At 46.6% G+C, this 12,783-nt stretch overlaps 1 protein-coding gene across 1 annotated transcript in view; it reads right to left on the bottom strand.

Annotated features, from left to right (window-relative positions):
* CACNA1B (calcium voltage-gated channel subunit alpha1 B) overlaps nucleotides 1-12,783 on the bottom strand; it is a 1,091,759-nt gene that overhangs the window by 55,437 nt on the left and 1,023,539 nt on the right. The window contains exons 43-44 of the mRNA XM_086921120.1: nucleotides 2,950-3,088; nucleotides 2,018-2,128 (exon numbers count right to left, since the gene is read on the bottom strand). Coding sequence (XP_086777246.1) covers nucleotides 2,018-2,128; nucleotides 2,950-3,088 — 250 coding nt within the window. The remainder of the gene's footprint in view (nucleotides 1-2,017; nucleotides 2,129-2,949; nucleotides 3,089-12,783) is intronic.

Consider the following 12,783-nt stretch of genomic DNA (forward strand, 5'->3'; position numbering starts at 1 on the left):
GTTGCAGGTAGGTCAAAGAGTGGTGGGAGGTAAGAGATAGGGAATGGAAGTGGAAGATGCTGGGAAGGGAGTGGATTTAATGTTTAAAATAGACACACAACAGAGTAATCTGCTCCTTGTTCACTATGTTCTTGAGGAATGGGTTGGCCTATGTTGAGAATGAAGTCATCTCTTTGGAGTTACAGAGCAGGGATCAGCCAGTGGAACCTTTCCAGGGTTGAATGTCCAGAACTGAACGTGCTGCACAATACTTCAGCAAAACACGTTCTGTTATGGAAGAAAATTTAACTTTATTCTTGACCTGATGTCAACAAGCATGTTTGAACGTAATGGTACTTAAGAACGGGGGAGGTCTCAACTTGTGTGTAAGAGCTCTTGATTCATTAAATTAATCATGTAGATACAAAGTGATAGAATAACGATTAGGCCCAGAACTCTGAGCTTGACTAAGGGGAATAACGATTAGGCCGAGAACCCAGAGCTTGACTAAGGGGATACCTGACAATCTGAACATAGTTCTCTGGCTGATAAAGCAGATTATAACCTTGAGTCTGTTCAGAGTGCAGCGGCCATTGCTGACCCAGCCAATGAGCTGCACCAATTGGCAAGAGGCTCAACAACGCATTCAGGGCTTCCAAATACTATGTAAAGCAGTGAGTCCCCACACAGAATATGCTTCTCCCCTTTTCGGGAGCAGGTAACGCACAAAAGGAGGTCCTGGGGATGCAGGCTGTGCTCAGGTCAGTGTGAGAGTTAGGTTAAAGGCAGTTCTGATAGAATCTGGGGTTAGAAAGCCAGGCCACGATAGGTCTTAGATTAGGACCTTTCGAAATGTTCTAATGGGACAATAGGGACCATTTGAAACACGGTCGGTGCTTGCTTCGAAAAGCACTATAAATACATTAACAGCCCACATCAGCTGTGGCAAGAATCAGTGTTCTTTCCTTTGCTTCATATACAAGTTCTGTTTTATTGTTTATATTAGTCAATATTATAATTAAGATTTTAAATATGAATTGATATATTTTTGACTCGCAACTTTGCATTTTTACATGGTTTTCACAACCTCGAAGTTTTAACACGTGTACAAGGTCGAAAAATAAGGGGCTAGCCCAGTCTTTTTGGTTCATCTTGAGACGTTGACACTTGGAACTGGTCACAATGACCTCACTTAAGTAGTCATAAGTAGACATGATGAGGTCACTTGCCTATTTGTGCGCTGCTGATATTTTGGATTCAGTTGAAATTGGCTACAGATACCACATCAGCAATGGTTTCTTTACATAAAGATTTTTGAATAGCATTAAGTATGAAAGGGAAAAGTAGCTTCCTAAAAAAGCAAAAAAAACTTGTAGGACACTTCTGCTTTGGTCCTCAACCAATTTTACCTAGCAGCAAACAGTACTGGCCTCACTATGTAGATTAAGGCACTGTTGTACCAGTCGGATAGCTTCACCTTCCCTCTAGGTCTACTATTGCTCAGTATGTGTCTCCTTTGCATTGCATAATCCATTAGACCCAATGAAAGCCTCACGAGAAATCATATTGCAAAGCTCTTTTAATCAGCTCATCTATGCACTCCATTTCCTTAGCTATAGCTGTTCAGGGCCCAGTGTACCTAATTGTGCTGTGATTTAGTACCCATCCAAATGAAAAGGGGCCCATTTCCATTGCTTGCATTAGAGCCTGAGACACTTGCTATGCTACTGGTGTGCTCACTGCATCCATGAAAGGCAGTAAGGAGACCAGGAAGTACAGTCATATGAAAGCCAAAGGATGCTAATAATTATTGGGTCGTCTTCATCCTAGTGTCTCTTTGGGTCTAATTCTAAGAGCTGGGTCCTTTTCCTGAGATGACCAGAGCTGGGCTATTTTATAAGTCTGGACTGTCATAATATCAAATTCCTGGTCTAGTCTGCTGAGAAGATAAGACTTACCTTAGGGTGTTTCACAATGCTTGTAGGAATGACACAGGGATCTGTAAAAGAACAAATGTGACAATGACCAAAGTTCTTACCTGAGATTCGGCTGCCAATCGAGGCATGGACACTGCCCTGCCGTGGCTTTCTAGGCAAGGCTGGTGCTCTCCATTGGACAAGCTGGGGCCCATCTGTTTCATTTCCACGGCCTGAAGAAAGTTGAGTGTCAAAAGGGGGTAACAGGAAGAGGAAGATGGACCCGTGTACAGAGGGAAGAAGACAACAGGAAGTTAAAAACCACAAACTACCGACCATGAAGCCAGGAAAAAATCTGCATGGAAGGAAGCCACGTCCCCACATAATGGCCAGACCACCACATCTCACTCAGAAGGGCAAATATCATTCATGCAGGGACAATGGAGTCCGAAGGCGGCGCAAGGTGATCCGATGTAGAGGGCTCATGCACTCCATTAACACGAGAGGCAGAGCTCACCCAAAGGGTAACTGATTTCGTACTGATGAGGATTGATTTGTTCCAACCAAGTGATTGATGTAACTCAGGGACGAGAAGGGTGGCTGATTTTACAAACAGATGGTCACTAGAGATGTAAAACACCTCACTCAGTGGAGTGGAAGGTCTCAATCTAAGGGGGGGTAGACAGATTTCCATTATTGGGTCCACTGGTCTCACTCAGAGGAGTGATCTGTTTCATTCGGAAATGCAGGAATCTAATGCAGATGGTTGACTGATCTCACCCACGGTGATCTGGTCTCACTCACGGAGGGCTTATGTCTTTCTTAGGCATTCATGATCTCACTCAGAGTAGAGCCACATCTCACTATGAGAAGTAAATATTCTTTGCTAGAGGAGAAGTGAGCTTGCTAATAGACACGCAATCGCACTCAGAGCATGACATGGTAGGGATGTAGATCTCACTGAGTTTTACTTATTCTGCTGTCTCCTTTCAATCAATGTACAAATTCAACCTTAAGACACCGGGCTGACCCGTCGCGTCTTCCACTTACACACCTGCTTGCAGGCCCGCACGCTGTGGAGGTCTTCAGAGTGGCCTCGCTCAAAGGCAGGTGTCCGCGATTCGTAGTAGACATCTTGTCCATGTTGAGCACCCCATGAGCTGGACTCCCGTATCCCACTGTCTGGATTCGGGCTGAAAAGCAAGAAACATTCATTACATGCTCTGAAATTAGAGGAAAAGTAACTCCACCAAGGAGTAAAGAAAGTACAGAAATCAAGATATATCCGAAAACAGAGAGAACAAGGGCAGCAGCCATGCAATATGTCCTCACAAAGACAGAGCAAATGCACAAAAACAACAGAAGTACATCTCCAGAGTCTACCCAATTCAACACACAGAGATAAGACAACAGTGATGCAAGTCTCAATCAAACATAGAACAGGTACATCTGAGAGCTGAAATGCAAGGTTTCCTGATATACTTCGACATATGGAGTTTGTGCAACTGCAGTATATGCTTTACTTCATATACACAGCACAGGTGCATCATCAGTGCAAACTTACCACTCAAATGTTACAGTGCAACTTCACTTATTCAGAGCACGGGCAAAGGAAGTGTAAAATTTTCTCACAGCCATGACATATACAGTGTGGCTTCCAGCACTGTTTCCCTCACACGTAGATGTAGAATGTGCAGGAGTAGTGCACACTTGCCTGCCCTATGGTCTACAGCATTACAAGATTTCATATGATGATAGATTGCAGTTAGATCACTGGTGGAGGATTATCCAGAAATGACAAACAGGAAGCAAAAATAAAAGATAAGAGGCCACATTCCTCCTTGGAGGCCGCACACACGAAGTGCAGCTAGGCCCGTTTTCCTCTTCTAAGACCCATGTTATCTGTATGGCTCCTTAGGTCTCAGCATTATCTCCTTTGCTGTTAATGTTTACATCTGCACATTGATTTTAGCACTGGCTGGTTGTGGTTGTAGATTCTACAACTGAGCTGATGACTCTCAACTCATCTTCGGGCTTGAGAGTACTGACCAGTCCCATCAGAAATTTTAATCTACCCTGAAGTTCATTTGGAACTGCAAGGGCACTAACTCCCTCCAACTAAACACAGATAAGACTAAGCTGATTATTCTCAACCATAGAATGGATCTCGAGCCAACATCTACAGGCCCTGTAAGCTCAGTGCCTCTCCTGTGGTCTCTGCCAAGAACCTGATCATCGTGGCAGACAATAAACTATCCATGATCTCCCAATTCAGGCCAATCATAGCAAGGTCCTATGGCCTATTGAAACCCATTAGGAAGGTCGCTCTTCTTCTGTCACCCGAGGCCTTGAAAGCAGCTACTGCGGTGTTAATTGTGTCCCGGTTGGACTATGCAGACTCTTTGTATTTGGGCTACCCTGCATCTTCTTTATACAAACTGCAAATCATTCAAAATACAGCAGCGATGATAATCTGTAGACTGCATAGACACACGCATATCTCTCCTGCCTTAATAAAGCTTTACTGGCTCCCCATCAAACCAAGAGTTTTTATTTCAAAACAGCTTGTATTATTTATAAATTCATTCATGACTAAGCCCTAGTCTTTATAGTAAGCAGAATCAAGAAATATGTTCCTACTAGAGAACTCACATCCTCTCTTGCCAACCAGATGAGGATCCCTCGGTTCAAGTAAAGAGAGCAGGTAACACAGAGATGAACATTAGTTACTTACCTGTAAACTGTGGTTCTCCAGTATTGGTGTCTTTCATAGATTCACATGCTTGAATATTCCCCGTCGTCGAAGTGGGAGTCCCACGGTACATAAAATAGTAGTAAAATATATATATATATATATATATACATACATATAGAAAATTATATAATTATACATATACATAAGAAATGTAATACATATAAAATATATAACGTAAAGTTAAAAGTACCATAGAACTGAAAAAGGCCCATAGAAGCCTTAAAGGGAGAATTCACTTTAGTAACATATCATAGTCAATATAATAGTCCAAATTCCAGCCAATCAGGCAACAGCACCCTCTAGAACCTTCTCCTCAGAAGCTCAAGCCCTCAGATTTTCGTAGCACCAAAGTGACCAAGAGTGCATGAGGAGAAGAGAGCCTCTGAGGGGAGGAAGGGTGGGTCGCATGTGAATCTATGAAAGACACCAATACTGGAGAACCACAGTTTACAGGTAAGTAACTAATGTTCTTCTCCAGTATTAGGGGTTTCTTTCATAGATTCACATGCTTGAATAAGAGTAGAAAGCAGTAAAATAATATATGAGTCATAAAAGGCATTTCAAAACCAGGTAAGTTAAAACATAGAATAATTAATTTAGCATACATTCAGACATATGGCAAAACCTTTTATGACAGGAGACGGGGATGAAACAGAGGCTCACCTTAGTTAAAAAGATTTTGTAACACAGCTTGGCCCACAGCAGCATCTGCGGCGTCTGCTGACTCCAGACAGTAGTGCCTCGTAAACGTGTGTCTGCTCGACCACGTAGCAGCTCTGCAGATCTGGCGCAGAGGCACTCCAGCAAAGAGGGCGGTAGATGATGCCACAGCCCTTGTCGAGTGTGCTCACACCGGAGCAGAGAGAGGCTTGCCGGCCCGGCAATGGCAGAAAGAGATGGCAGAAGAAATCCATCTAGTAATGGATTGGTTAGTGACTGGCTGTCCTTTGCAGATTCGGCCATAGGCCACAAAGAGCTGGTCTGATTTTCCAAAAGTAGCGGTGCGCGTGATGTAGAATTTCAGGCAACGGTTTAGATCCAAGGAATGCAGAGAATTCTCAGCGGGAGACTGAGGGTTTGGGAAGAAAGTTTTGAGAATGACAGGCTCATTCAGATGGAAATCCAAAGGAACTTTGGGAATAAATTTCGGATTTGTCCGTAAAGTAACAGCGTCCTTGGAGAATTGAAGATACGGAGGTTGGATTGTGAATGCTTGGATGTCACTTACTCGCCTTGATGATGTAAGCGCGAGTAGAAGAGCAACCTTCCATTTGCAGAATTTTAAGTCCGCTGAATGGATGGGTTCAAAAGGAGGTAGGAGGAGCTGAGATAAAACCAGATTCAAGCGCCACGAAGGCGGCGGACGACATATGGGCGGATACATTCGAAAGAGGCCTCTGAAGAACTGTCGAATGATCCGAGAGAAATACAGAGATGTGGTGCCATCATGACGAAAGCGGGAAATCGCTGCCAGAAAGACTTTAAGAGTGGAATGAGAAAGTCCTGATTTCGCTAGAGATAAGAAAAAAGGCAGGATTGCTCCGGCTTGGCGTGCATTGGATCAAGGGCTTCCTTTGTGACACCAAACACAAAAACGCTTCCATTTCAATTGATATGTTTTAATGGTGGAAGGAGCACGTGCATGAGCCAGCACTTTCCTGCACTCCGGAGTGATATTCAGACCTGCAAACTCATTGTGTTCAGGTTCCAAGCATGCAGTTGGAGATATGCCGGATCCGGATGGCAAATCCGTCCTTGGTTCATGGTGAGCAGGTGAGGCAGAGGGCGAAGAGGTATCGTATCGCACTGGGACAATAGGAGGAGGTCCCTGAACCACGGGCGACGTGGCCACCTGGGCGCAATCAGTATGATGTGGCATGGTTGAAGCTTCATCCTGTGCAGCAGGCGCGGAACGAGAGGGAGCGGAGGAAAAGCATAGACAAATTTGCTCGACCAATTTATCGAAAACGCATTCCCGCTCGACTCTCTGTGGGGATGCCGACTTGCAAAGCGTAGGCATTTGTGGTTGGTTGGGGTCGCAAACTGATCCATCTGTGGTTAGCCCCACTGGCGAAAGATGTACTCCAGAGTGGGTTGGTGGAGTTCCCACTCAGATTGTCTGCCAGGGATCTGCTGAGACAGTCGGCAAGGGTGTTGGAGACTCCCGGCACGAAAACTGCTGTCAGGTGAACCTGGTGTTGAATCACCCCATTCCAGATCTCTTGCGCCTGTTTGGAAAGCAGAAGAGATCTAGTACCTCCCTGCTTGTTGAGGTAGTGCATGCTGGTGGTGTTGTCTGTCCGCACCAGCAGCTATTGGCCTTGTATCAGCATCCGGAAAGATTTCAGGGCAAGGAAGATGGCCAGGAGTTCTAGACGATTTATATGCCATGTGCATTGAGCTGCAGTCCATTTACCCTTGACCGACATTCCGTTGAGGTGTGCCCCCCAACCCTCCAAGGAAGCATCCGTTGTGAGGGTAAGCGTAGGAGCTGTTTCCTGGAAGGGCCGACCAGCGGCGATATTTGGAAGGTGAGCCCACCATTCCAAAGCTGTTTGAATGCGGGGGGTCAGGTAGAGTTTGTCGTTGAACGACCCCGAAATTTGTTTCCATTGTTTGTCCACCTCCTCCTGTATGACTCATGTGAAGTCTGTAGTGCGGGATCAGATGTATGCAAGAGGAAGCCATGCCCAGAAAAGATTTCAAGATCCAGACAGAAACAGACTTTTTTGAATTTAGAAAAGCGACCATCTTGAGTATTCGAAGTTGTCGCTCCTGTGATACAAACACCTGTGCCAGACGGGAATCAATTAAGGCTCCTAGAGAGATTCTCTGTTGTGAGGGGCGAAAATGAGACTTTTCCTGATTGACAGAAAGGCCCAAGGTGCGGAAGAGTGACAGGCAAGTCTGAGTATGCTGTCTTGCTGTTTGACGTGTCTGTTCTTTTATCAGGCAATCGTCCAGATAAGGGTGAAATTGAATGCCTTGCAAGCGAAGGAAAGCTGCGACCGGAGCCATGATCTTTGTGAATACTTTCGGCGCTGACCGAAGACCGAAAGGCAATACCTTGAACTGGAAGCGCTTCGATCCGAGAGTGAAGCAAAGATATTTTCTGTGTTTGTGATGCATTGGCACATGATAATATGCATCTTGGAGGTCGATAGTGGAGAGGAACTTTCCGGGGTTGAGGTATTGTAAAATTTCCAGTAGGGTCAACATTCGGAAAGTTTGTGATTTGATGAATTTGTTGAGGGCTCGTAAGTCCAGAAGGGGGCGCCACTCTCCTGACGTTTTCTTGATTAAAAAGAAGCGGGAATAAAAGCCCCTGCCCTGTTGTGCTCGAGGAACCACTTAGACAGCCCCTTTTGTTATTATGATTTTGACTTGAGCCAGCAGATCCTGTAGATGAGGTGGAGGGGGACCGGAAGGTTGACGGGTTGGTGGAAATTTTGTAAACTTGAGAACACGTCCTTTCGAGATGACGTCTAGGACCCAACGATCCGAGGTGATATGAGACCAATTTAATAAGTTGTGGGAGATTCAACCTCCAATCTTCAGAGTCTGAGAACACTTGTTGCTGGGGAAGTCACTGCTTTTTGGAGGTGTTTCCACCCCTGTAATTATTTTTCCTCCGATAAGGTCTTGAATCGGTTTGGCGATTTTGAGATTGGTAGCTGTATCTTTGCTTGTTGTCGCCATAGGATCGATATTGGGAGGAGCCACGAAAATTTGAAGAGCTGCCTCTGCCACGTGCTCCTCGAAAAGGCCAATTCCTGTACTGGAGGTTCCCTAAGGCACGAGCAGTATCCGTGTCCTTTTTAATGGATTCTAGAGCCTAATCCACATGCTTGCCAAAAAGGGAATCACCATTGTATGGCAAATCAAGAATTCTCACCAGCACCTCAGGCCAAAAAAAGCCATAGATTTGAGCCAGCCCTGGCGTCGTAAAACAGCAGCTCCAGCAAGTGGCCTGAACCCTGTTGAAGAGATGTCAACAGCGCAATCAATAATCTCTGAAGAGATTTTCTCTCCTTCTTGGACTATCGTCTGGGCCTCGGCTCGGACGGAATCTGGGAGCTGGTCAATCAAGGCTGCGATTTCTGACCACATCTGGCGGTCGTATCTTCCCAGGATGGCCAGGGAGTTGGCCGCTCTGACCGACACAACCTTCTAACCGTCCCCAGGTTCAAACGAAAAAAACATGGTGGCTCCTGCTTCTCCTTTCTCGCCCCCCTCAACCTGGAACTCCCTCCCCACAACTATACGACTTTGTCCCGATTACACCTGCTTTCGTAAACTTCTTAAAACGCATCTCTTCCAGCTAGCCTACGATTAATCCTCACTGCCTATCCTCCCTGCTTTTGTCTATGAGCTCCATGAAACCGACTGGTGACCGTGCGCGGTAGAAATCTTTTTAACATAACATAACACCGTTGCGGCAGCCATGGTGGTGAATTTCTTGCCGATGGAGTCTAATCCGCATCCTTCCTGGTCCGGAGGAGAGGTTAGCGGAGTGGCTGGATTCCTTGAACGTTTTTGGGCAGCCTGCGTTAGGACGGAGTCCGCCTTAGGGTGTGAAACAAGGCATGCTGGAGAATCTGCAGGCGCCTTGTATTTTTTGTCCAGACGTGGTAATACAGCAGGGATGGAATTTGGTCGTGCCATAAGTTTAAGACCCTCTTGCCAAATAAAATCAATAATTGGGATGGTATGGATTTGCTTGAGGGGTTTATCTTTGAAGTCACAGAGGAAGCAATCCGTTTGCTGCATCTCTAAGGTTAAATGGAAACGTTTGGCAGCACGTACCATTAAATTATGAAAGCTTCCGATGTCCATCGGCGGGGAAGGCAAAGGGAAGTCGGTGGCGTAGATGGTGTTTGGGCTCTAAAATCATCCCAATCCGTGAGGACGTTATCTACATCCTGATCAATGTCCTGGTGCACATCCTCATCATCATCTGTATCCTGCTGTGGACGGACCGGCGATCGCGGTGTCTCCGTAGGTATTGATGCTGGCGCCACAGGTTGAGGAGTTGGAGAAGTAGGCCCAGATGGAGGGAACCTGCGATTACAATCGTCCAACATATGCTGCAGGTTGGTCACCAAGGAGGAAGGTATCTGAGTCATTCGTTCTTCATGAGGTGCAGCAAAGCGAGCATCATGGACGGGAAAGAGAGCACACCCCTCGTCCTCATACTCTTCATCATCTTCTTGGCACTTTATATTGAGTTCAGATGGACTGGATGCAGGACGAAAGATGTCTTTCACATATGAACCGACATCAGAATCCTCTTCTGCGGACTCAAATAATTGTGTTGGAAGAGTAGTAGCATCAGTTATAGGACTCAGTGGAACTTGGCGTTTGACCACTGAAGCTGTGACCACTGTGAACGTAGTTGCAGTAGCAAGGGAAGAACAAGTTACTTACATTCAGTAACGCTTTTTCTGGTAGATACAATATCTGCCTGTGGATTCCTCACCTTGTGAATATCCCCTTGCGTCAGCAACACATTCGGAAATTCTTTTTGTAGCTTCACGCCGACGTGGACTTGGACGTCATAGAGACACGGCATCGCTCGCGACTCCGCTGACGTCACCGACGGCTACAATAGGCCCACGCCGGCGTGATGACATCCGTTCCGCCCTTTTTTCCGTGCCTTCGAGGCACACGGACGGAACAATGACAAAAGATATATACACAGTATACACAGTACACAATAGTCAAGGTAACACACACAGTGTGAAGCAAATGCAGTAAAACATTTGAAATAACACATTTTCTTGACCATGAAGTAAATACATTACAGTAACTCTGGTATAGAAGAGTGGACAATGGGGAGGCGGGTGGGTCAGTGAGGAATCCACAGGCAGATATTGTATCTACCAGAAAAAGCGTTACCGAAGGTAAGTAACTTGTTCTTCTGATAGATACATCTGCCGGTAGATTCCTCACCTTGTGAATAGAGTCCCACAGCAGTCCCCACTCCCGGAGGAGGGTGTCCACTCTTCTAAACCAGGAAGTCCTGGAGGACAGAGCGCGCAAAGTGACCTTCCCTCCTCACTTCGGTATCCAAGCAGTAATGCTTCGCGAAAGTGTGGAGGGAGGTCCAAGTTGCGGCCCTGCAAATATCCTCTACAGGCACACCTCTAGACAATGCTGAGGTCGACGACTTAGCCCTTGTAGAATGAGCCCGTATACCCTCTGGTGGTTCCTTACCGGCCAAAGAGTAGCAGATCTTAATGCAGAGGACGATCCATGTTGACAATGTTCTTTTATGGACCGCTCTTCCTTTTTTACAACCAGCAAAACCAATGAAGAGCTGGTCATCCATACGACAGTCTTTCGTTCTGTCCATGTAATAGCTTACCGCCCTCTTAGGATCTAGACGATGCAATCTCTCCTCCTCCTTGGAAGGGTGAGGGGGAGGATAAAAGGTAGGGAGGGTAATAGATTGTCCAAGGTGGAAAGGAGTCACCACCTTAGGGAAAAAAGCAGCCCTGGTCCTAAGAACCATTCGATCAGCATGAATGGTCAAGAATGGGGGCTTGGAACTAAGAGCTTGAAGCTCACTTACCCTCCTTGCTGAGGTTATTGCAACGAGGAAGACTGTCTTTAGAGTCAAAAGCCTCATAGGACATTTGTGAAGGGGCTCAAAAGGAGCACCCATTAAAAAGGTCAAAACAAGATTTAAGTCCCAGTGAGGCACAATAAAAGGTGTTGGAGGGAACTTATTTGTGAGGCCCTTCAGAAACCTTAAAACTACAGGAGACTTAAAAAGAGAAGGCTGGTCTGGCAAGCAGAGAAAAGCCGACAGCGCTGAAAGATAGCCCTTAACTGTGGCAACTGCAAGCCTATGCTGCGCCAGAGAGAGAGCAAACTGAAGAACATCAGATAAATGGGCTTTCAAAGGGTCAATAGATTTCTCTCCACACCATGCAACAAATTTTGACCATCTGTATGAATAGATGGACTTAGTGGAGTCACGCCTGGCTGATAAGATGACATCCACCACATCAGGCGGGAGAGAAAAGGAATTCAGGTTGCCCCGTTCAATCTCCAGGCATGAAGGTGTAATGTCTGGAGGTGGGGGTGTAGAACCTGCCCCTCCATCCTAGAGAGGAGGTCTGCCCTGAGAGGGAGACGGAGCGGCGGGTGAGAGGAGAGGTGGAGAAGATCTGTATACCACACTCTTCTTGGGCAATCCGGGGCGATCAATATGACTTGGGCCCGGTCTTGGCGAATCTTCCTCAGAACCCGAGGAATTAATGGTATGGGAGGAAACGCGTAAAGGAGTTGACTTCCCCAACTCAACTGAAACGCGTCCCCCAAGGCTCCTTGTTTTGGATACTGGAGACTGCAGAATGACAGGCAGTGAGCATTCTCGTGAGTGGGGAACAGGTCCACCCGAGGAGTTCCCCACATCTGAAAGATGTCGCAAACTACCTCTGGATGGAGCCTCCACTCGTGGTCGGCCGAGAACTGCCGACTGAGATTGTCTGCACGAACGTTCAGAACTCCGGCCAGATGATTTGCCATCAGACAAATCTGATGGTCCTGAACCCAGGACCAGAGCTGCAGTGCCTCCCTGCTGAGACACTGCGACCCCACTCCTCCCTGTTTGTTGATATACCACATCGCAGTCCTGTTTTCCGTCAGGACTTGAACCGACTGACCGCAAAGGGAAGGGAGGAAGGCCTTGAGCGCCAAACGTATCGCCCGCAATTCCAGAAGGTTGATGTGAAGCAACCTTTCCTCTGGAGACCAAAGACCCTTGACCTCCAGATCCCCCAGATGAGCACCCCACCCTAGAGTGGTGCATCCGTTATTACTGTGGCCACCGGATGAGGCAGATGAAAAGGCTTCCCTTGAGACAAGTTGCCTTCCACGCCCCACCAAGACACATCCGCTGCACCTTCTCTTGAGATCCTCACTGACTCCCTGAGATCCCCGTTGTGTTGATACCACTGCCTGCGGAGACACCACTGGAGCGTCCTCATGTGCCAGCGTGCATGGTTGACCAACAGAATGCATGAAGCCATCAGACCGAGCAGGCGAAGGACCTTCAGGACTGAAACAACCGCTCCACTGTAAAATAAAGGAAATATTTCCTGTATGTCGCGAATCCTTTGAGGA

Source organism: Lissotriton vulgaris, chromosome 5, assembly GCF_964263255.1.
Source record: "Lissotriton vulgaris chromosome 5, aLisVul1.2, whole genome shotgun sequence".
Classification (NCBI taxonomy): domain Eukaryota; kingdom Metazoa; phylum Chordata; class Amphibia; order Caudata; family Salamandridae; genus Lissotriton; species Lissotriton vulgaris.